Source organism: Lampetra fluviatilis, chromosome 36 (genome assembly GCF_964198595.1).
Source record: "Lampetra fluviatilis chromosome 36, kcLamFluv1.1, whole genome shotgun sequence".
NCBI lineage: Eukaryota > Metazoa > Chordata > Hyperoartia > Petromyzontiformes > Petromyzontidae > Lampetra > Lampetra fluviatilis.
This window is the reverse complement of record NC_136310.1, coordinates 6,304,914-6,329,855: the sequence shown is the minus strand read 5'-3', so window position 1 is coordinate 6,329,855 and position 24,942 is coordinate 6,304,914. Positions and strand designations below refer to the sequence as shown.

The 24,942-nt window shown below is 52.0% G+C and overlaps 1 protein-coding gene across 3 annotated transcripts in view; it reads left to right on the top strand.

Annotated features, from left to right (window-relative positions):
* KCNAB2 (potassium voltage-gated channel subfamily A regulatory beta subunit 2) overlaps positions 1-24,175 on the top strand; it is a 141,956-nt gene extending 117,781 nt beyond the window's left edge. For all 3 annotated transcript variants that reach the window (XM_078873282.1, XM_078873283.1, XM_078873281.1), the window contains 8 exons: positions 110-153; positions 1,678-1,764; positions 12,966-13,051; positions 14,062-14,182; positions 15,235-15,329; positions 15,843-15,963; positions 18,278-18,366; positions 18,520-24,175. In XM_078873282.1, coding sequence (XP_078729408.1) covers positions 110-153; positions 1,678-1,764; positions 12,966-13,051; positions 14,062-14,182; positions 15,235-15,329; positions 15,843-15,963; positions 18,278-18,366; positions 18,520-18,609 — 733 coding nt within the window. In that variant the 3' untranslated portion in view covers positions 18,610-24,175. The remainder of the gene's footprint in view (positions 1-109; positions 154-1,677; positions 1,765-12,965; positions 13,052-14,061; positions 14,183-15,234; positions 15,330-15,842; positions 15,964-18,277; positions 18,367-18,519) is intronic.
* The last annotated feature ends 767 nt before the right edge of the window (positions 24,176-24,942 follow it).

Genomic DNA, 24,942 nt, shown 5'->3' with positions numbered 1-24,942 from the left:
TGCGAAGGCTATACGGGTTATTTTTGTCTGTGTACTGTTTGCATCTCTTTCGGGTTGTGCCCGAGTGAAAGAGTAAACGCTGACACTGTCTCTCTTTTGTACAACACAGAGCCGAGACGGAACGAGGGCTGTCTAGGAAGCACATCATCGAAGGTAGCCAACAAGGGGCACCGCGGTGGCTAGGAGATGTTGACTACCTCGCCTGGCATACAGGAGGTCGTGGGTTTGATCCCGAGCCTGACGATGCCTGCTGCTGTTTATTTGGAGTTTGTGTCTCTCTCTCATCATCATCATGGTGGCTAGGAGATGTTGACTACCTCACCTGGTATACAGGAGGGTCGTGGGTTTGATCCCGAGCCTGACGATGCCTGCTGCTGTTTATTTGGAGTTTGTGTCTCTCTTCCCTCTCATCATCATCACGGTGGCTAGGAGATGTTAACTACCTCGCCTGGTACACAGGAGGTCGTGGGTTTGATCCTGTCCCTGACGCCTGCTGTATATTTCGAGTTGCGGTGTCTCTCTCCCTGTGGTCGCGTGGATTTTTCTCCGTGTCCTCCAGGTTTTTCTCCCCACATTTCGAAACATGCGCTTAGATTATTTGGCTGCTATAAATTTCCACCTGATAAGCCACTTCGTTGAGTTATTATTTGTGGCCAGTCGCCTCTGAAAAGAGCTAATAGCTTCGTAGCATTCACCTGGTAAAATAAAAAAAAGTTTTAGTTTAGTCTTAGTTCTTCCCAATAATTAAACTAATTTCACAGAAATCTCAATACATTCGTCAATAACGGTGACATTAAAAATCCCTTCACCGCACGTAAATAGTGAGGCCAGTAGAGAGACAGCGTGGATGTTAATAGGTGGAGGCTGCACTTGTTTTCTGATGACCAGTTAAATAGGCCGTAGCTATTGATCAAAGTATTACGAATAGAACAACTCATTAATGTGTTTGGCACATTGCAAATATGTTTTTTAACCGCTTGGTTTGGCATTTCCAATACAATCCTTAGCCAATTGTGGCGACGCGGCGCTTGCAGGCATATCGGCTGTAACGGTGCTGATACTTTTTAAAGTCGTTACCAAAAGTTCTATCGTGTTGCTCGTTTCTATTGTTCATGCACTTGTGCCGGTGTGCATGCAGCGCCGTGCATGCAAGCAACGCGAGACTCACCGCCCGCTATTTCCACACTCTCTCTGGAGGGCACTTGATGTGAATACTCTTATCGTTTAGGACATTTGGTATGCACACCATACTCATAGCGCCAAGGGCTATCGCGATTGTGCAACCTTTTGCAAACGGTCTGCAGTAACCCTCGCGGTAAGGAGGGGAGATGTTGCGGTGTGTAATCTAAATCAAGTGACATGCGGTGTGATGTTTCAAATCGATTCGCGCGGTTTGATACGTACGGTGCGAAAGACATTGAATATACTTGCGCCGTGACGCGGGTACGTGCGATAACCTACTCGTTCCAAACGACGTCAGGGGGTCTGTAACGTCCACCGCACGGCGGACTGGCACGTGTTGCTTGGTAAATACACGCGACAGTATTAACCAGGGTGGCCTGGTCGCTTCCAACCGCGAACCTCGGTAACGAGCGGTGAACGCGCTGCCCACCGCCCGATTGGTTACTTCTTAAAAAGCTCACCCCCCCCCTCCCCACTCCACCTTCCTGCGCCCAGGGCTGAAGACGTCGCTGCAGAGGCTGCAGCTGGACTACGTGGACGTGGTCTTCGCAAACCGCCCCGATACCAACACGCCCATGGAAGGTACGGGTGGCGACGCACGCACGCAGCTCCTCGCTCACGGTACCCCAACTCCCACGCTTGCAGCAGGCGGCGTTGGCGATAGAGAGGGAGGGGGGTGGGGAGGCAGCGCGAATTTAAGGAAAAAATAGGTGCCAAGAACCCCGACAATGTCGATAGGACGATAACAGCAGCAGACTCTCAGCGGGGGAGTGAGGGGGGGGGCGGGGTTTGTGGGGGGAGGAGAGGGGGCCTTGGGTAAGTGAAAAGTTTCTGCGATTAGTCCAAGACTAAAATGTGCAGACACACCCACACACGCACGTGCGTATATGATCGGTTGTGGCGGATGGGAAGGAGGAGGGAGCGGTACGTGGGTGTGGTGATGGGAAGGGGTGGCCGGGAAGGTACCCGAGCCGGTGGAGTGAGAGGTTAGCCAGGGCAGTCTTGTCACGGTTCATCCCCATCATCTACTCGGCGAATCATCCCACTTCACGGGGGCGTGGGTCACGACGATTCGCTTCAAGCGTCGGACACATTTGCGGGGCGTCGAGTGCCGACTGCGACGCACGGCGCGTACGAGTGTGGATTCGATCTCGCGCACGACCTCAAGGCGTGCGTTGCGAGCGCGTGAATCTACCGTGCTAACCTCCGATTAGCACGGTCGGTTACGTACCGCGCGAAAGGAGTTTGACGTACGCACATGTAGTCGATGCACGGCCGTTCCACGCGTCCCTCGCGAACAGACGAAGCCGGTTGCAGGGAGTGCGTGGAGGCGGACACGAGCCGGCCGACGCGGGGGTGGGGTGGGGGAAGGGAGGTAGCCCCCCCCCACACACTCCGCAGACACCAGCGAGCGGGGGAGGCCCTTGGGGGTTTTGTGCGTGGAGGAGAGCACGGAGTTGGAACAACGAACTCTCAACACATTATGTCAACAACACTGTGTCCAATCTTGATTTGAAGCTTTCGTGACAACAGGAATCCATATCTATTTGACCAAAGAGTATGGATTGCTGCAGTCACGAAAGCTTCAAGTCAAGAGGGGAAAACAAGTTTTAACTATAGGCGACATAAATATCGAATTCGGTAGAGAAGAACCATTTGCCGGAAACGTCGCCTATTTCATATATATTTTCCCTTTTAAGGCCATCTAGTGTTATTGAGCAATGTGTCGAGTTATTTGTCAATTGTGCTTGTGCACCGCCGCCAACGACACAGCAGCTGCGTAATCACCAAATAATTGGTTCAGATTCGAGTTGGGGGTGGGAAGGCGTGGGCAGTGCCAAGTAAAGTGGGGGTGGATCTGAGCGAGCAAATCGGACGGCTAGACACACGTGAGTGAGGAGGATGCCTGCGTTAGAATGAGCTGAGGAGGGTGGTGGTGACAGGCGGGGGATGATGGGTGCGGTGCAATGGGTTAAGTGACAGGTTCAGACATCGGTCTCCAAATTCCGCTTGTTCCTCCCGTACACCCACAAACAACCGCGGTCGCTTTGCGGTTGACAGAGGAGAGGTTTCATCGAGAGTCTACCGTACAAGCGGAAATGTGTAAGAAGTAAAAAATGAAGCAAAAGCCGCCAAGTCTTTGAACATTACGTCAGTATTCCTGGTTCTTTCGGTAAAGTCGCGTAGAAGGGAAATAATACAATGATAAAAATATAAAACAATAAAATTCTCACGACGTTTCGACTGCAACACAAGCAATCATCATCAGGTGTGAAATCCACAGCAATAACATTTCACACCTGATGATGATTGCTTGTGTTGCAGTCGAAACATCGTGCAAATTTTATTGTTTAATATTAGTATTATTGTATTATTTCCCTTCTACGTGACTTTACCGAAAGAACCAAGAATATGAATCCCTGCAGTCACGAAAGCTTTAAATCAACATTTCGTCAGTACGCGAAGCGGTTACACGTTCGGGCAGCCACCGCCTCGTTTGCCTGCCTCTCCTCGCCACGGGACGAGCTCTCACGCCTGTCGCTTTCCGGCTCCTTTACTCCTCACCCCCCCCACCCCCTTTTCCCTCGTTGTGTCCTGTATGTGTTGCCAGGAGCCCCATTCTCATGCAGGGCTTTCATCATCGAAGGTAGAAAAAGGCATTTTCCATTTCCATTGCTGCTCCGCTCGCTTTGTGTCTTGCTCGCTCGCCCGACTGCCCTCCCGCCCGTTCGCTCTCCAGCTTCTGCCCTCTGGCCATCGCTTCCTTCCCCGTGCCCTCGTCTCTCTGCGGCATACAGGTCATCCCGTCCCTACCCAGAATCCTAACTCCCAGGGTCCGCATGGCCCCACCCCCTTCCCGGTTTGGCTGACAGAGGTAGGGAGGTGGTGGGGTCGTTGTGTGTGTGTGTGTGTGGGGTAGTGAGCGAGGTAAGGATGGAGAGGTGGTACGGGAGTTTTATTGATTTTGTTTTCCGGTGTTAGTGATGCACACCTTCGAGGGGGAGGGGGGTGGTGGATCGCGTAAAGATGGAGGCGTCGGCGTCGTATGCGGGCGACTGCCTGGGCATGTTAACGGCGCGTCGATCCGTCGGTTTAAAATTGATTCTTGCGCTTGCGATTCATCTGTACGTTGAATCGCGCACCTGCACAATCGGTCGAATAAATTAATCCACATTAAAGGCGAATTCTATTCTCATGGTACACTTGGGCGCTTATTGGTTTAACTAACCTGTGTACACAGGAGATGAAAGGAAACTCATAAACGGTGGTAATGAGACGGTGAAAGTGCAAACAAATCTGATTCTTGAATTTGAATCGTAGCCCCGACGAGGAACGATGGTGCATATCGTCAGAGTACATGCAAATTAATGACTTACAGTGTAGCTATGTGGAGCCTGTAGGTAGCAGTACATCAAGTAGGTTCCTGTACAGCAGACTTTGGTTGTTCCCGTTATGGAACCTCCATGTTTCTCCAAGCATTGGCCTCTGTTACTGGTAGGAACCTCCTGGTTACACCAGCCCACAGGGGATTATTGTGTTCGTCCATCCGTCGTACAGGGAGGGGCTGGGTGGGGAGGGTGGGGAGGGGCTGGGGGTGGGAGGGGTGGGCCTGGGTGGGGAGGGGCTGGTCACCCCGTGGTGCTCTTATAAAACTCAACGTTTAACCTACTCACACCGGCTTGTGCCCGCCCTCACAGTCGGCCATATTTGCGGAATACACCACGCCGCCGTTGACCCTGGCCATTGACCGAGCAACTCAACGTTCCTACCAGCTCCCTCCGCAGTAATGTGTTTAAATAAAAGGAGAGAGAGACATGCTTTGGCTGGCTTCATCTTCGCCAAGTTTGCTCGCTGTCAGCAGGGCGTAGCCCCTAGAACTCGCTCCACCTGGGTGCCCTATTGTTTTGGGCAGATGCCTCGGATTGGTTTTGACTTCGCAGAGCCTTCTCAGCAGGGTGCATCCTCAAAAAGGCGAATTTCCCCCCCTCCCGACCCCCCAGGTCTTATGAGCAGGAGCAGAGAACCGCGGATAACATTGGGGCCCTAACTAACTATCTTAGCGAAACACTTTGAAACTCCCTCCCATCTTGTCTTTTCCCATGTCCATGTAACCTTGCTCACTTCAAGAAGCGTGACTACTCTTATCTACGACACCTTGTTTTAAGAGTGCTGATTGTTGCTGCCCACTTTGCATCTTGGGCCTTTGGGCCTGCACCCAGCAACTGCGATTTAAAAAGTACCTGCAGGCGGTCCGCACTTTTACGACGTCACAACGCGCTCCTGGAAACCCCGTCCTAGATCGGATCCTATTTTCCCATGGACAGTCGGAGCAGTAGAAACGCCTGTGTTTTTTTTCCCTTTTTATCGGCCACATTTAACACGGTTTTTAAACGGCTAACAAGAAAAAAATCCACAAAAAAAAATCGAATAACTAAAGCTCCTCGCCAAGCCGCATCGGAAACGAGACCGATTCAAGTATGTTCGGAGATGCGTCGTAAATGTATTTTTTGCGTCGTAAATCGGTCCGCGGTGGCGTTATATAAACGTCATGAATGTGGATCGTCGTAGACCGGAGACCTCCATGTTTCTATTTCTACTGCAACACCGAATGATTGTGGAGAGGTTGTAGGCAAGTGTCGCGGGGGGTCAGATTCGCGTTGTAAGCTGCACGGCTGGAAAGTATCATCCCGTTAATGTTCCCCAATGCTGACGATAAGTGTTCACACGCTGCGCCAGCTACTCGTTTGAGGCTGAGTCGACCTAAGGGGGGGAGGAGGTGCCAGCGCCGGTTCAGATACACTCGTCACTGGTGTTGGCCGTGAGCGCTAATCAAGGTCGGGTCGTCGGGTTCGTAGCGCAGCGCGCCAACCTCTGCAAGCGTGTAAACACACACACAGCAAGTACGGACAATATAATAATCAATAAACGGAACAAAACCATAACTCGAGTTGGATAGATTGAGCATTTATGTCTATTTTAAACTTCAAATTTAATTCACTGATGCGAGCGGAAATATTTGGTTATTTTTGTAGTTCATAAGACAAACAGCAAATTGATTTCGATTTAAAGCTTTCGTGACTGCAGGGATTCATCTTCTTGGTTCTTTCGGTAAAGTCACGTATTATTTTATTATTTCCCTTCTACGTGACTTTACCGAAAGAACCAAGAAGAGCAAATTGATTGATTTAGTTTGACCACGACCTACTTCACAATCAACTTTTTTTTCAGCGTTTCATAAAAACCGGGCACACTCCGGCGGTGGCGCACGGATGTGATGGGAGTTATCGACCAGTGCGTACGTTTGTGCGCCACCACGGTACGGGAACTCAATTCGGTTTCCTGAAGGACAGCGTCCCCCCAGCATCCCTCCAGCGAGCGAAGCGAAACGTGCGGTCCGACCCGATAAAACGCATCGGGGAGGGCTGGGGCGTTAACGCCTGATCCGGCACCCACCCACAATGACACCGGCTTGTTGTCTGCAGCTCGGAGGGACGGTGAACGGGGAGAGAGAGAGAGAGAGGCCGCGTATCCGTGACGTCTCGAGGGTAAAGTCGAACACCGGGCAGAAGTTAAAAATAGTTGTTGGACAGCATTTCCCGCCATCGTGATTGCTGTCATTGGCACCTCTTCTCTTGGTCTCCCGTGCTCTGCTCTCCATTTATCACCTCCTGCCTGCCTCCAACATCTCTACACCAGAGTCGCTGTATGCCATGACCTCCCTCCCTCACGACCACCACCTCCTCAACGCACCCAACCACTCTCCTTCCGAACGCGCCACCAGCCCCCTGCCCAATGCACCACCCTCATTCCCAATGCGTCACCCTGCTCCCCGATGCGCCACCACCCACCTTCTCAATGCGCCACCACTCTCCCGCCCCCTTGCAGTGTAAGGGACGTCCGTCGCTACACCCCATCATGGCTGCGTCGCTCCGAATGCGAGCCGCTCGATCTGCATGGCGCGTCCCTGCTTGGCTTACCTGTGGTCGCCTGTGCAAAAGCCCAGACGGGTTGAGAAATGTGGGTTTTATCGACAGCGAAATGGGTCGTTGAATGTTCGAAGTCAGTTAAAGGTTACGGGTTGGAGTTGAAATACAGGAGGATATATTTTGGGTCGAAGGTTACGAGTCTTTGAGTCAGCGGGTTGCGATGTCAAAGATTTTGCGTGCGAGATGGTGCATGATGGTGATGCCCCAGTGGATGGTAACGACAGCTCAGGACGACTCGTCAGCAGATCAAGCAAGCCTGACTGCTGATCGGGCACTGAATGTGGAAACCAGTTTGCGGTTCACACTGCATTAGTCAAAACAAGCCTGATCCATGATGAGACACTGAATGTGGAAACCAGTTTGCAGTTCACACTGCATTAGTCAAAGCAAGCCTGATCCATGATGAGACACTGAATGTGGAAACCTGTTTGCGGTTCACACTTCATTGGTCAAAGCAAGCCTGATCCATGATGAGACACTGAATGTGTAAACCAGTTTGCGGTTCACACTGCATTGGTCAAAGCAAGCCTGATCCATGATGAGACACTGAATGTGTAAACCAGTTTGCAGTTCACACTGCATTGGTCAAAGCAAGCCTGATCTATGATGAGACACTGAATGTGGAAACCTGTTTGCGGTTCACACTGCATTGGTCAAAGCAAGCCTGATCCATTATGAGACACTGAAAGTGGAAACCGGCGAAGAGTGTGCTTGTGTTGAACGAATGCAGCTGACATTTTGAGCTTCCAGAAGGTTATGCGGCTGATGGGATGTGTTTAAAAGAAATACTTCAACTTTTTTTACGTGGAGAGACTGAGATGTGGATGAGATTTCTTCTGCTTCGTCTCCGTAGTGAACCTCCTTTGCCGAGACAGCAGATGGCGCTCCGTCTCATGCCGTCGTCGAGGAACGTTGACACGTGACCGTCGGCACGTGACTGTTGGCTTACAACACGCTGTGTAGGTGGAGATGCACGAGTGAATATATTCAAGTCAAACTATTTTTATTTCGACAGGTGAGGCCCGCTGAGCTATACACGGCTCTTTTTCAGAAGCGACCTGGCCACAAATGACAGCTCAACGAAGCGGCCCATCATTTGGAAGTTTCTCGCAGCCAAATACTCCAAACGCATGTCTCTAACTGTGGAGGGAAAAACCTGAGGACCCGGAGGAAAAATCCGCACAACCACGGAGAGAGAGAACATGCAAACTCCAAATATACTGTTGTTGGGATCGAACCCACGACCTGCTGTATACCAGGCGAGGTAGTTCACATCTCGCCTCCGTGGCACCGTATTAATATTCCTACGTCCATGATACGCGCGATTACTTGCACGTGTTAAGAATTGGTGTTTAGCGATTCGTGTATGCTGTATGCCACGCGCTCACTTGCCCTCCGCAGCCACTCGAGGCTGCAACGTTAACCGTAGCGATAAACAACAATATTGATTCTTGAATCGAATTGCGACCTTTCCTTGAATCGTGACAAGTCACAGAAGCGGCGAGTTACCGGCCTTTCAGAAAACAATATTTTTAAGTCCTGATCAAGTGTGTCCATGAAACACGCTCTAGTGAATCGTTCCACCACAGGGTACACGAGACATCCGCCTGCAGCAAGAATTAGGACAATTTCTACAGCAAGTAGTATGCTGAAGGCTGGTTGGAGTGTTCAGGTTCATGCGATACGTGCGGGTTCTTCCCCGGACGCTGCGGTTTCCTCTGCGACAGTGCAAAGCCATAACTTGGGATGAGCTAAACATCCCTGGGCAAGACCCTCCTGAGAACAAATTTAGCCACGCGGTGAAGCCTTTCCTGGGAAAATATCATTTGCGGCGTTATTTTAAGGAAAAGAAAAACACAGCGGTAGTTTTCCGGTTACATTTTGTGAATGTTTTAGGATGTTGATGCAAACAAGTACGTCACGTTGATTTAAAAATAAATACTTTTAAAAAAATCAACTATCGCTCTGCTACGGCGAGTGCTCGCGGTTGATGCGTCGGGGAGAGGGCCGGGAGGACGGCGCGTGGAACCGCCGGGGCTTGTGGGAGCCGGAGCTCCGAGCCGCTCTCACACCCAGCGCACACCCACGGGAAGAAAAACAAAACGACGCACAATGAAACGCGTCAACAAACGCTCGGTGCCTCTCTTTCATGACTTAAGCGGAGCTACGGGGGGAACGCGTCTGCATGAAATTCACTTGTGGATCGGGGCGGTGGCGGCGGCGGAGGGGGGGGGAGTGCTTGAACAAGCCACCGTGCTGTTAAACAAGTTCTGAATTTAGATTGAACATTCATTTCTTTAGAACTGCTTTTTTGTGTTTAGCTTGTCGTCCTCGTGCACCTCCGATTAGCTATGTACGGTGTGAAAGAATTTCAATAAGGTACATAAAGGTGGGCCGACTTACCGATTTCCGGCCGTGGCGAGCGATGTCTGAAGCGGCCCTGGGGGGGGGGGGCCCCCCTTCGCCATGCCGCACTCACAGGGCCATGGTGAAGTGTCGTTCAAACAACCGCCATGAGGCTGACACGCAGCCGTGGGGGTAGGGCCCGTTATTAGACAAGTGGATTGTCGCAGAGCCGCGCATTTTAACTGTCGACTGGGCTGCAGCCGTTGGTGGTGGATGCACAGGATGTGCGTATGTACGTTGATCTTCTTTCCGATTGAGCACCGTTGCTCATCGGAGGATGTGCTCGGAGTAAACGTACGAGGTGCTTCTTCGTTAAATGTTTGCATATTCTACATGGTGCATTTCGATTTAAAGCTTTCGTGACTGCAGGGATTAATCTCCTTGGTTCTTTCGGTAAAGTCACGTAGAAGGGAAATAATAAAATAATAACAATAAAACATAATAAAATAATTCTCACGACGTTTCGGCCACAACGCAAGCAGCCGTCCTCAGGTGAAGAACAGGTCTGTCGGAAAGACAGCGTCGTGAAAATTATTTTATAATGTTTTATTTTTATTATTTTATTATTTCCCTTCTACCTGACTTTACCGAAAGAACCAAGAAGACTACATGGTACAGTTTATACAAAAAGGGTACCCTGATATTCAAAATTCAAAGGCTTAGTCCCAACTCTTCCTGACCCCACTCGCCCCAGCGGGCTCCCCCCCCGCCGCCCCCTCCCAGCCAAGCCGCTGCGTCATCGCAATGGTAACGCCAGGCAGAACCCAACCCGCACGTCATCGCCACGACGTCACGGGCACGCGCTCCCTCCCAGAACTCCACATCCCCCGCAGCGAGCCGTGTACCCTTCCCGTGACGGACATGCATGCGGCTCGCCTGCCAAATGTTTCGCGGATAATGCCGCTTACCAATGACAAAACGTTAACCAATTACAAAACATTTACTTAACGGACTCTTTGGTTCTTTCGGTAAAGTCACGTACGTAAAAATAAAATAAATCACGACGTTTCGGGCGCAACACAAGTGTCCGTCATTACTCTTAGGTTTTTTCGGTAAATTAACTTAATAATTACTAAAGTAATAATAGAAATAAAATTAATTAATAAATCACGACGTTTCGGAGACAACACAAGTCTCCGTCATCAGGTGGGACCGTCACAGCTGTGACGGTCCCACCTGATGACGGAGACTTATTATTACTTTTAGTAAAAAGTTTTTTTTTATATTACTTATTTCTTTTATTTTTACCAGGTAAGGGCCCACTGAGCGATATTGATGTCTTGCAGAAACGACCTGGCCGTCACAAATGATGGTGTCAATGAAAGGGCTTATCACGTGGAAATCTATAGCAGCCAAATATCCTAAACGCATGACGTTGATTCTAAATGTGGAGGGGGGAAAAAACCGGAGGTCCCGGAGAAGAATCCACGCCGCTTCCGGTGGGAGAGGATGTTGCTAATATTCACCAGAACAGTTTCCTCAACCTCCCTAAACTCCCCTGTTGGCCAACAAAATAACAATAGCCCATGGCTCGCTCCCGAGTCGGCGCGCATTTAGTACGTGGAAATAGAGCAACTCTGTTTGAGAGGCACAATGACAGCACTGCCAGTAGGTCCCCGATCGCTGTGTGTGTGTATGTGTGGAAGTGTTTCCTGCTTTGTCGTTCCACTGCTCGATGATGGCCATGTCCCCCCCCCTGACCCCCACTGTGTCGGTTGAGCAAGTTGTTTGACCATACTTCACCGCTTGGGTTGCCACCTGTTTCTACGCAATTTAAAGCGTGGATTTTTTTTGTGTTCGTTTTGTTTCAACACGTTTGGGGGGGGGGGGGTGGGGGTGCGTCGCTCGTCAGTAACTTGCTCACGGCTTTTAGTTCCCGAGCCGTAAGCGAGTGACGAACACGTTTTGGGTAAAATTTGCGCAGTTGCGCGGCGGTCGTTAACGCGCTGCTCGACCGGAACCAGCGAACTGGGTTCGTTCGCCCCACAACGGCTTACATCGGTAGTGAGCTCCGTAATGAAAAAAAGTTGGGTGTCGATCGCGTGAATATAAATGTGTCGTTATCCCCGCCACCACCCGACACAGCCAATTCAGTAAGGTTTGTCACTAACGCATTCCTGCGGAGCGAGCTGGTAGAAACGTTGGGTTGCTCGGTCAATGGCCAGGGTCAACGGCGGCGTGGTGTATTCCGTAAATTTGCCCGACTGTGAGGGCGGGCACAAGCCGGCGTGAGTAGGTTAAACGTTGAGCTTTATAAGGGCACCACGGGGTGACCAGTCCCTCCCCACCCAGCCCCACCCCTCCCACGCCCCACCCTCCCCACCCAGGCCCTCTCCACCCTCCCCTCCCCACCCAACCCCTCCCTACACGACGGATGGACACAATAATCTCCTGTGGGCTGGTGTAACCAGGAGGTTCCTACCAGTAAAACAAAGCGCGCCAGTGAGTGACTACTTCAGCACGCGACTGGACATCTGTGGAAAAAAGAGCTTTATAGCTCATCGGATTCCTCCTCCAGTTTAAATAAAGATTTTGATGCATCCGCTGGTCGTCAACCACACGGATCAGCCGGTTGTTGTTTTTAAACCTTTCACAGTCTGCAATGTTCTGCGCACAAGTCCGTGCGTGCGCCCACTTTTCAAAGTCTCCTCCTAAGAATAAACTTCTTAAAAACAACAAAATCAACGGTTTAGTCGGACTGCGCTATCTGCATCACGTCGTGAGGTGGCACAATCCACTCGCGTTTCAAACAGCGCGGTGCAACCCTTGGTGTCAACAATGGAATGGCCCACAGAAGTGGACACAGCGGAGCTAGTGCTGAGAATCCCAGCTCTCGGCAATATCTGGGCCACCAGCTCGACGCAGCCGACCGCGTGGCCGTGTCGTTGTTGTTATTGTCGTGGCCACCGACGCGGCGAAACCTCTCGTCCCCGCTGGAGCACAGAGCGTCTCCGAGTCTCCTCTGCCGGCCCGTTGCCGATGCGACGACCCCCCCCCCCTGCCCACCCCCTCCCCGAGCGAGCTGCAAGCCGCTCTCGTGAATAGGGCCGAGCGTTGCCGCTGTAAACGCACGCGGGGAGCGCGGCGCTGGAAGTTGGGAAACTTGTGAACCCCCTCGGCTTTGGATTCGCAGCAGCGGCTCGCTCGCGATGGCTTTTTGCGCACGTGCGTCTGTGCGTGCGAGTCACGTGGGTGCGTGCGTCAGCATGCATGCATATGCATGAACGCACGCGCGCGCGCGGGTTTTTGCTGTGAGTTTGACATTGCGCTTCTTAATAACAACAATCGCTCGTCACGACGCTTGCGTGTACGCACGCCCGTGTATGTGTACGTATGTTCCATCTGTGTGTGTGCGTGCGTGTGTGTACGTGTGTCGTTTGCGTGGCACAGAGATTGTCCGGGCGATGACGTACGTCATCAACCAGGGTATGTCCATGTACTGGGGTACATCTCGATGGAGTGCCATGGAGATTATGGTACGTGTTCAACACCTGTCTACTTACACACGTGTGCCCATGTATATGCACACGTGGCTATAGACTTGCCAACACACTTGCCTAGACGCATGCACGTGCATGCATATACACATAGATACGAATCAAAGAGACACGTTCCAGTGTATAGTCTTTAACAGACTTTTGGAGCAGGTGCTGTGTACGCACGCGCATTGAATCCTGGTTTCAACTGCCTGCGATGAAACCGTGCCCTCAAGTGTACCCAGTCGACGGTCATCCAATGACTGCACACCGCACAAACATCGAGATGAAATTAGATCGTTCAAGTTCATTTATTAGGTATAGCCCTGTGAGCCATTCGGCTCTTGAATCGGGTGCAACCGCAACGAACAAAAAACAAAAAACATGGACAAAAAAACATCTTAAAGTGAATATGTGACTGAGTGCAACACAAAATCCAATTAAAGACAGCAAAATATTGCAGAAAAAACACCGTACACCAACGCTGACGACGCTTGGCAGAATTCTTAAGATTCTTGAGAGGGACTGTAAAAACGTGACTCCCACCAAAGGCTTGAATTCATCACATCGCAAACTGTGATGGGCTGACCTTTGAGGCTGATGCCCCAGTGAATCTTGACCTGGTCATGGGAAGTGGACGGATGGAAGAATCTCGATTCTCAGTGATGCTTGCTCTCACCCCTACGTACGTTCGTGTGCGTGCGTGCGTGTGTACGTGGGGAGCGGTGGTGCAGCAGTTAGCACGCTGCGCTATGAACCCGGCGACCCGAGTTCACTTCCCGCTCACGGACGATTATCTGAACCAATCACGGGTTTCCCCTGGGTCGACTCATCCTTAAATGAGTACCTTTTGGAGTGTGTAAAACATCACCACTGGAGAGACAGTGGTGATGTAGTGTTGGCGACCCTCTCGTGTGCCATGTCGGCCTTCATACGCGGTCGCTTCCAGCACTTGCCATAACAGTCTGTTCAAGGCTGTATGGGCACGGGTCTTTGTTTGACGTGTGCAGGAGGCGTACTCAGTGGCACGGCAGTTCAACCTCATCCCGCCGGTGTGCGAGCAGGCCGAGTACCACCTGTTCCAGCGCGAGAAGGTGGAGGTGCAGCTGCCTGAGCTCTACCACAAGATCGGTGAGCAGTGCGCAAGCGCGTCCGGGGGAGTAGGTCGGTCGCTCGCTCGCTCGCTCGCTTGTGCCCTCGCTTACTCTCAATAGCTGTGCGGTCCGCGCCTTGCTGGGTCCTGCCAGGCACCCATCAGTACCCGCCAGGTTCTGCCAGGTCCTGCCTGTTGTGTATTTGGAAGTCCCCCTGTTCTTTTTCCCCCGTGGTGCTCGCATGGATTTTCCTCTGGAACCTCCGGTTTTCCCCTCTGCATTCCGAACCAACATGTGTTAAAGATGATTTGGCAACATAATGGGACCTCCTTTGCCAAAATATAAGAATAGGGTTTCCCCTTTTTTCTGGAAACAAAACCGGTTGTTAAGATGTTAAAACACCAAACTGAAGCCTTTTGGCGTCCTCTGGTCTGACACTGTTTGAGACGAGGCTCTAAAGAAAGCTGTCTCTGGTGTGGACCAATCAGTTTCAAACACAATACATATACTGTCAGAGCATAAATTTTGATTCAAAGCTTTCGTGACTGCAGGGATTCATCTTCTTGGTTCTTTCGGTAAAGTCACATTCTACGTGACTTTACCGAAAGAACCAAGAAGATGTCAGAGCATAGTTTTTTGTTTGTATTTTCACCACAAGTATCTGTGGTCAGAATGCAGACATGATTCCTTGCAAAAGGTTTCAGTTTGGTGTTTTAACATCTTAACACAACTGTTTTGTTACCAGTAAAAAGGGGAAAACCTATTCTTACGATTTGGCTACTATAAATTAACAAAGGCGACCTGTTGTCAGGCCGCCTCTGGAAAAGAGATAATAGCTCAATGGGCTTTACCTGCTAAAAATACAATAAAAAAAGTAAAATAAAAGTTGATCCGAATTTAACCCCCCCCCTTCCACAGTCACTCGATTCAACCGTCTGCTCTGCTCCCTCCTGCCCCCACTCCCTGCGTGCGTGCGTGCGTGTGTAGGCGTCGTGTGCCGTGCCGGCCTTCATAGGTGCGGCACTTGCCCCGACAGTCTATTAAGGCTAATCGGTGTGGGGGGGGGGGGGGTCTTTGTTTTCTTTGTAGGCGTCGGAGCCATGACCTGGTCCCCGCTCGCGTGCGGGATCATCACGGGCAAGTACGAGGACGGGATCCCCATGTACTCGCGCGCCTCGCTCAAGGTGAGCGCGCGGCCGTGTGGCGTGGGCCTGCGTGCGTGCGTGTGTGTGTGTGCGTGCGCAGTGGGGAGTGGTGGCGCTGCGATCGGCACGCCGCGCTATGAACCTGGCGACCCGAGTTCCATTCCCGCTCGCAAACAATAACAGAGATGAATATTTCAACCGGTCCTGGGCCTCTCCCAGGTCGACTCGACCTCAGATGAGTATCTGGTGCGATGTATAAACATCACGCTGGGGAGACAAAGTCAACCGGACGAGGTGCTGGCCACCCGCCCCCCTCCTGTGCGGTGCCGCCCTTCGTAGGTGCTGCTACTCGCTAGCAGCATTTGCCCCAACAGTCTGTTAAAGCCCATGCGGGCGATCTTTCTCTTGTTTGTGTGCAGTATAAAGATGTGATGAATACGGTCGCAACAGCCGCGATGCCACGCGTGCTGCGACGTCACCAGAGTCTCGTGCGACGACGTTACCTGCGTCACGTACGACTAACCCGCGGCCCGTTGCGTTGACGTGCGGCAGGGCTACCAGTGGCTGAAGGAGCGCATCACGAGCGAGGAGGGGCACCGGCAGCAGGCCAAGCTCAAGGAGATCCTCATAGTGGCGGAGAGGCTCGGCTGCACGCTGCCCCAGCTCTCCATCGGTGAGGGGGACGCGGGGGACGCACGGACAGATGGTGCAAGCGCGGGGCAGAGGGCACGCGACGCAGTGTGGGGCACACGGTGTGCGCAGGGCACCGGGCAGGGTGTAACCCACAGGGCGCAGAGGGCAGGGTGTTACTGCAGGGTGTACACAGGGCAGGGTGTAACCCGCAGGGCACAGAGGGCAGGGTGTTACTGCAGGGTGTACACGGGGCAGGGTGTAACCCGCAGGGCACAGAGGGCAGGGTGTTACTGCAGGGTGTACACGGGGCAGGGTGTAACCCACAGGGCGCAGAGGGCAGGGTGTTACTGCAAGGTGTACACGGGGCAGGGTGTAACCCACAGGGCGCAGAGGGCAGGGTGTTACTGCAGGGTGTACACAGGGCAGGGTGTAACCCGCAGGGCACAGAGGGCAGGGTGTTACTGCAAGGTGTACACGGGGCAGGGTGTAACCCACAGGGCGCAGAGGGCAGGGTGTTACTGCAGGGTGTACACGGGGCAGGGTGTAACCCACAGGGCGCAGAGGGCAGGGTGTTACTGCAAGGTGTACACGGGGGAGGGTGTAACCCACAGGGCGCAGAGGGCAGGGTGTTACTGCAAGGTGTACACAGGGCAGGGTGTAACCCACAGGGCGCAGAGGGCAGGGTGTTACTGCAAGGTGTACACGGGGCAGGGTGTAACCCACAGGGCGCAGAGGGCAGGGTGTTACTGCAAGGTGTACACAGGGCAGGGTGTAACCCACAGGGCGCAGAGGGCAGGGTGTTACTGCAGGGTGTACACGGGGCAGGGTGTAACCCACAGGGCGCAGAGGGCAGGGTGTTACTGCAAGGTGTACACGGGGCAGGGTGTAACCCACAGGGCGCAGAGGGCAGGGTGTTACTGCAGGGTGTACACGGGGCAGGGTGTAACCCACAGGGCGCAGAGGGCAGGGTGTTACTGCAGGGTGTACACGGGGCAGGGTGTAACCCACAGGGCGCAGAGGGCAGGGTGTTACTGCAAGGTGTACACGGGGCAGGGTGTAACCCACAGGGCGCAGAGGGCAGGGTGTTACTGCAAGGTGTACACAGGGCAGGGTGTAACCCGCAGGGCACAGAGGGCAGGGTGTTACTGCAGGGTGTACACAGGGCAGGGTGTAACCCACAGGGCGCAGAGGGCAGGGTGTTACTGCAAGGTGTACACAGGGCAGGGTGTAACCCACAGGGCGCAGAGGGCAGGGTGTTACTGCAGGGTGTACACGGGGCAGGGTGTAACCCACAGGGCGCAGAGGGCAGGGTGTTACTGCAGGGTGTACACGGGGCAGGGTGTAACCCACAGGGCGCAGAGGGCAGGGTGTTACTGCAAGGTGTACACGGGGCAGGGTGTAACCCACAGGGCGCAGAGGGCAGGGTGTTACTGCAAGGTGTACACAGGGCAGGGTGTAACCCGCAGGGCACAGAGGGCAGGGTGTTACTGCAGGGTGTACACAGGGCAGGGTGTAACCCACAGGGCGCAGAGGGCAGGGTGTTACTGCAAGGTGTACACAGGGCAGGGTGTAACCCACAGGGCGCAGAGGGCAGGGTGTTACTGCAGGGTGTACACGGGGCAGGGTGTAACCCACAGGGCGCAGAGGGCAGGGTGTTACTGCAAGGTGTACACGGGGCAGGGTGTAACCCACAGGGCGCAGAGGGCAGGGTGTTACTGCAGGGTGTACACAGGGCAGGGTGTAACCCGCAGGGCACAGAGGGCAGGGTGTTACTGCAGGGTGTACACGGGGCAGGGTGTAACCCACAGGGCGCAGAGGGCAGGGTGTTACTGCAGGGTGTACACGGGGCAGGGTGTAACCCACAGGGCGCAGAGGGCAGGGTGTTACTGCAGGGTGTACACGGGGCAGGGTGTAACCCACAGGGCGCTGAGCGCAGGGTGTTACTGCAGGGTGTACACGGGGCAGGGTGTAACCCACAGGGCTTCCCTTCTGTCGAATACCCATTGGTGGCACAGGCAAAAGGCAGCAGGGAATGGTGTTCACCCCAATTTGCTTGTGCACTGGTGCCTGTGTGAGTGCGCTTGTGTATTTGTGCGTGCGTTTGTGTCCGTGCTTGCGTTAGTGTTTGCGTGCCCATGATGTATGTATGCTGAACTTCTTTCGCACCGTACGTAGCCAACCGCGCTAATCGGAGGTGCGTAGGGAAGGACAACAAACTAAACACAAAAAGCAGTTCTACAGAAATTAGTTTAAAATCCACGTTTAAAAGTGCCGTAGCTCCAGTGGCTTCCTCCTATTGGATGATTCTGCGCGTTTGCATGCCCCCATGATTGTGCGCGTGCGTGTGGGAGCAGCCTGGTGCCTGCGTAACGAGGGCGTGAGCTCGGTGCTGCTCGGAGCATCCAACACGGAGCAGCTCATTGAGAATCTGGGCGCCATCCAGGTGAGGGCGCGCCACCCCTGCGCACGTCATCTCGCTACCATCCGCCAAGCCTCGCTTCCAAAGCGCTACGCTCTCGGGAGCGCCGCCCACGCCGCCCACGCCGCCGCCGCCGCGCTCGGGTTTGACCCGCACCTGTTGTTCGATGCCCGGCAGGTGCTTCCGAAGCTGACCGCTCAGGTGGTGACGGAGCTGGACAGCATCCTGGGGAACAAGCCGTACAACAAGAAGGACTACCGCTGCTAGGCCGAGGAGTCGGCGGTCCCCGACCCCAACCCATCCTGCCCCGACCAGCCCACCAGCCGCACCACCACTACCAACCCTGGTCATCCCCACGCACGTGTAGACTGGCTCGTGCGCGCCCCTGCGCCCCGGCGGGCGTGCGCACGCAGACGCGAGAGGGCTCGTGCATGCGCTCGTGAAGTCGCCTATACACGCACAAAGAGGCAAGGAGTCCCCTCTATAGCCATACGTAACGTTGGGGCGAAGTGCCGTTAACTCGTGGGCCACGTACGCGTGGACACGGGCACAAATCCGGACCCGTGTACGCTCGCAGGGCGCTCTCCGGACACGTGCGCGCGCACACTTATGCACGCGATCACACGCTCGTGCACGCACTTACGGTCGGTCTGCTTTGAAGCGTACTTCGTTGGACTCAATTCCTGCTCGTTGCCCTTCTCAAACGCTTACACTCAATCGCCCGTGTGTGTGTGTGCGCGTGTGCAAAGGTGCACATGCGTACCTTTTGTGCGCACCTGCGTGTACTTATATTAGTTTGTTTTGGGGGTTTTTAACCAGGTGAGGACTCAAAGAGAGCAGAATAGTCTCAATTGCAAGTGTCCTGAGAGCATCGCACTAACACACTAACTCTAAACACACGAGGCAGCAGCAACCACACACACACACGCATCCGCTCTCGCATACTGACGGCATCTGGGATGAACCGCACCACCCTCGACCACCCAGGGGGCTCGTTCCACCGTTCTGCCTGCCCCCCCCCTCCCCCACACCTCCCGCCTCGCCTCCCGTGGCCCACGACCTCACCTATGACCAAAAGACTCCACTCGCTCACGATGCAGACCGCTAGATGACCGCCTCTGGCCTTCCCGGACAGGCTTGGCACGCCTACGAGCCAGTGAGATAGCGAGCCAGTGGGCGTCCACCCAGTTCCCCCCCCCCCCACCAACCGTCACTGCATGTGCTGCTGCTGCTGCTGCTCCTGCTGCTGCTGCTGCTGCTGCTGCACGGTGCTGCCATGCCGTCGCCCCGGAAAGCATGACAACGGGAGTTGCCGGTCGCTCATCCTTTTTCCACCGCGTGGGGGGGTTGTTGCCGTTTTTTTTTTTATTCCTCCGCGTTCTGGCGTCTGGCCGGAGCCACTGTCGGTGCCGCTGTGCAAGCCGGCGGCCTGGGCAAGCTGGGATCTGCTTTAAAATAAAACACTTGTCGCGGACGCTTTCCATACTCGGCGTCAATAGAGCCATCGGGCGAGGCGGCAGAGGGCGATAAGCCGCCACGTTGCAGCGCCGGGCCAGCGCCTCTTCGAGACGCCGAGTCTCCGCACGGGGCGAGGAGGAGGGGGGTGCATCACCACGGGGCTCCCATAAACGATGATCGCACCAAATGAAAAAAAACGTAAATTGCACTTGACTGAACCACGTGCACCCCGTCATCAAGGGCTGTACGTGTTCAGTCCAAAGGTGGAGCAAGAGCACGTGTTGTTGGCGGGACGGATGACCGACTGTAGAGGAGGAGGCGCCTCTTTCAATGGAACGCCGGGGGAAGCAACTATCCCGCAAACAGTTTTTTGCCGGCCGTTGACTCGCGGATAAGAAGTTCCGTCCGCACGGTCGTAATACAGCTGACGACGGCGCGTCGGACAAGTCCGGAGGATCGCTACGCAACTGGGATTTTGAGAAGAGAGAACTTTGGCCCGGACAAAAAAAAAAGACTTCCGATTTGAAGGAGAAACGTTTAAATTATTGACGGACGAGTGGAATGGCAAGCGGTCTGCAGCTGTTCTGTGCATGCGCTTGGCAACCTACGCTAACGAGCTTCTGCCGCCGCTGCTAAGGCAAGGCGCCACGCGGGGCGCGATGACGATTCATCGGCCGTTTCGCTCATTGCCCAGCAGTGGTTGGGAACATACACGGCTCTCCACCGTGACAAAGAGACGCCTCCTGAAATCTACGACCTGGCACCACGGTTTTTATCGGTACGCAATATAAGGCCACGATCAACTCGAGGAGGTGGACAATTTAAAGGCAGTTTGTCTCCGGCTGGCAATTCAATGAAATAATGGCTTCTCTAACGGCAACTTATATAGCAATGGCTTAGCATGACGGTGATCTGTCTGGTACGATAGCAAATGGTTGGGTGACTATTGGCGGTGTATGATAACCGTGACACTTGCTCTATATTAGCCCAAGTGCAGGAGGCCACAATAAACTTTGCTTGCTTTAGCAGCACGCGTGACGTAATAGCATCTGTACACGCGAGCGCTGTGCACCATTTGTCGCGACATCTCTCCTGATTATCTCTCACCTCGTCCCTTTTTATCTCTTGGCTGGCCATGTGGTCCATGAAACCGGGCCGTATAATTCACCTGTCGGTACCAACCTCAGGTGATGGAACTCTCGTGGTTCCAATGGCTTTGTGGCCAATAACAGTGAATTGTGCGATAACGGTTTCAAACGAGTAGGGGTCATGAAAAGTGATTCACTCGTGTTGGCCGTGATAAGTGAATGGGGACTGCTAAAGATGGGTGGTTACCGATTTCTGCTCTGGCCTATGGGACTGAGAGCTCTGCGAGGCCACTCCTAGAATCTTTTGTGGGCCACGTTTTGACGCGTGGGCCACCAGTTGAAGAACCCGGTCCGAGTGTATCACGGCCTTATTTTTACCGCATTTATTTAACAGCGGTCCTGTTTTTGAATTGGGATTCTGGTTTTTCACCAGTCTCGCCAGATTTTCGGTGTGGGATGAAACTAAATTCTGCGCCGGTGTACGATAACGCGTGTGCGTTTTTTGAAAATGCAGCCGAGTACAAAAACCTCGAGAGATAGAGAGAGAGAGGAGGAAGCCTTCCATGACTGAACGAATCAGCCTGCAACCAATCACCTCCAGCCCAGCGATTCTATCCAAACTTCAGTTCCGTTTGTCTCTTATCATCTCGTACGTATCGATTTCTGCTTTCCTTTTTCTGTTATCGTTTGTACAGTTTGGTTTTCTCCGTTAGCCCAAATGTAACCCTAGAAAAAAAATTTCGTGAAATTTGCCTATATTGTAAAACATTGATTCACATGCACGCAATGTTCTGTGTATCGTCGGCATAAGACCATATTTTAACTGGTGAGGCTGCATCATCATACTGCTGCCGAAGGTCATTGGTGACCTATCGATGCAGCCTCTAGGTTCGCAGGTATAACCTCTAAAATTGCAACCCTGGCTTTGACTTTGCTCCCACCACCAATATTATGTTGTACAATCTTGATTTGAAGCTTTCGTGACTGCAGGAATCCATACTGTTTGGTTCTTTCGGTAAAGTCACGTAGGTAGAAAACAAAATAAATCACGGCGTTTCGGGCGCAACGCAAGCGTCCGTGATCAGGTGGGATGACGTACGCTTGTGTGTGCGCCTGAAACGTCGTGATTTATTTTGTTTTATTTTATACACTACGTGACTTTACCGAAAGAACCAAAGAGTATTATATTGTACAATTTGGCACCCAGGGCCACTTCTCAATTACATACCTTGGGTTCATGTAAATGTTTTTGTACAAATGTCGTGAATTGTTGTCAGCTTTACGTTTTTTTTTACTTGTACAAAAGTTTCAACTAACTACTTACGGAGTAATCGACTTAATCTGTCGTCGACGGTGAATGTCGAGTTAGTTGCCAAGGTCCGTGTGTACATTCTCGTTGAATTTTAATTATAACAACGCGTGGTTTATTTATTTTGTACGACTTTTGCAGTGGTGTTGCAGTTCGCACAACTGGCCAGAATCATCGGCAGACGCCCCGCGGAGACGGCTGGCGACTTGGCCGGAGGAACACTCATTAGTTACGCCAGAAATCAACATTCGCCCTCGGTTGTCCGCTTTATTGTGGACACATCCTCCGGGGCGTGGTGGGTTTTTTTGGCTACCGGCTTCCATCGTTCGGACCACCAGCCATCATTTCCTTCAGCGTGTGCTGCCCAAGGCTCACTTGACTCTTCTGACCCACTAATAGGGTTTTTCCCCTTTTTTCTGGCAACAAAAAGTGACACCTTTTGCAAGGAATCATGCTTACATTAACCACAATACTTGCAGTTCAATGCAAACAACAAACAATACTCTGATAATTTACGCATTGTCTTTGAAACTGATTGGTCATCTGGTCGAACACCATATGAGACTAGGCTCTAAAGAAAGCTGTCTCTGGTGTGGACCAATCAGTTTCAAAGACAATGCATAAATTATCAGAGTATTGTTTTTTGTTTGCATTTGACTGCAAGTATTGTGGTTAATGTAAGCATGATTCCTTGCAAAAGGTGTCAGTTTTTGTTGCCAGAAAAAAGGGGAAAAACCCTATTAGTATATTTTGGTACTGGCAAAGGAGGTCTTCTGACCCAGTCAATTAATCGTCTCTTGTAACCCGCTTTATGTTTCCTCGACAAACTCATGCGCGGATAACTTAACCTTCCCCGGCTGCCCGTCTGCATCTTGTGTGTGTGTACGTCTTTTTTTTACGTGAAAGTTTGTTTACGACCGCTGGTGAAGCATAGCTGCCTGTGTTTAAGGATCAACGGAATGTGACATCGGATAATGATGGCTGTGGTCTGCAAATGCAGTGAAACTTCTCTAATCCGCGCTGCGATCTAGGAGATACTCTCATCGGGGATACATTGCGATGGGAAGAAAAAAAACTTAATTCTAGATTTGAAGTTTTCGTGGTTTTTTCGGTAAAGTCACATAAGTAAAAAATGAAAATAAATTAAATCACGACGTTTCGGAGGCAACACAAGCTTCCGTCTTCAGGTGGAACCGTCACAGCAAAATTAATGTATCAAGTGCAGAGAGCTCTTAGAGCTCCGAAACGTCGTGATTTAATTTATTTTAATCTGTTTACCTACGTGACTTTACCGAAAAAAACAAAGAGTATGAAAAAAAAACGATTGAAAGCGACGAGAAAATTTCGCGCAAAATCGCGATTTTTTCTCGCCTTTTCCTCCTCCACGAGTCTAGGAGTTGTTTCCGTGGACCCGTGCGAGCGGTAACTCGATAGTGCACGACTTGAGAGTAGCACGGACTACTTGTGGAGTCTTCGCTGTGTACGTCTCCAGAAGCGGCGCTGTTGTTTGTGGCATTGTGCAAATCTAACGACCCGTTACAGCAAACGACTTTCAAATCATTTTAATTCCTGACATTGTGCGAGGTTTTTTTCTTTTAAATATCTTAACGTTTTTTTTACACACACTCCACAATTGATCATACCACCCCTATTTAAGAGTGGCTCACGGAATTTGGTGGACAGAAGGTGGCAGTACTGCACCACAGAGGATTGAACATAACCGAATCTCAGTGCGCGCGGGGGGCACTTTAGTGTTATCTCCCTTCGTATATGCGTGGGGGGTTTTTTTCCCGGTTGCTCCTGTTTCCTCCCACATATGCCAAACACTTTGAAGGAATCCGCCTTAACACTCCCTAAATAATTCTAGATTTGAAGCTTTCGTGACTGCAAGGATTCATATTCTTAGGTTTTTTTCGGTAAAGTCACGTAGGTAAAAATTTAAAATTAATGAAAGTCAAATAAAAAAATAAAATAAAAATCACGACGTTTTGGAGGCAACACAAGCTTCCGTCTTCAGGTGGAACCGTCACAGCAAAATTACCTACGTGACTTTACCGAAAAAAAGCTAAGAATATGAATATACTCCCTAAATACACAAGTCCCCTGCTCCAAAATAATCTTTGAGACCCGGCGAAGCTTTTGTTTCCTTGCGGGAAAACACGCGAGTATATTTGATCATTTTCCTGCCAAGTCACATTCGTTGACGAAACATTTATTTTTTTCTCCCCGAACTTGGCTTGATGCAGACGCATCAAGTTTGGCACAATTGGCACGAACCTCACGTCGACTGCTGGCGTCGTGGGTTTGATACAGAAACCACCATCGCGGTGAGAACCGCCTTTGATGAACCTCGGATACAACTTTTTCCTTCTCATCCTGACTCGGCTCCACCCTGTCACACCCCCACCCCACCCCACTCACTATTGTGATTTCTACCTCGGCGGAAAGCGGTCAAGATTTGAAAAGGAAATTACTTTCCATCCGGCACAAGCCATTTGGTTCCAAATTGACGTTTCTTATCAAGTCGGGTGGGGGGGAAACAGTTTCTATCAACACGTGATTCACGCCTTACAGGAGTCGCTCATTTACAGTTTTCATTGCTCTGAATCGTGGCCAGTGGCTCAATATGTTGGAGGAGTGTAATACTAATTTGTATGTATTTACTCAGAAGGCCTTCATCTATGTGGTGTTAATTTTCGATGTTTGATTCTGCGTTATTGCCAGTGCAGCCCCAAGAGTTTTGCT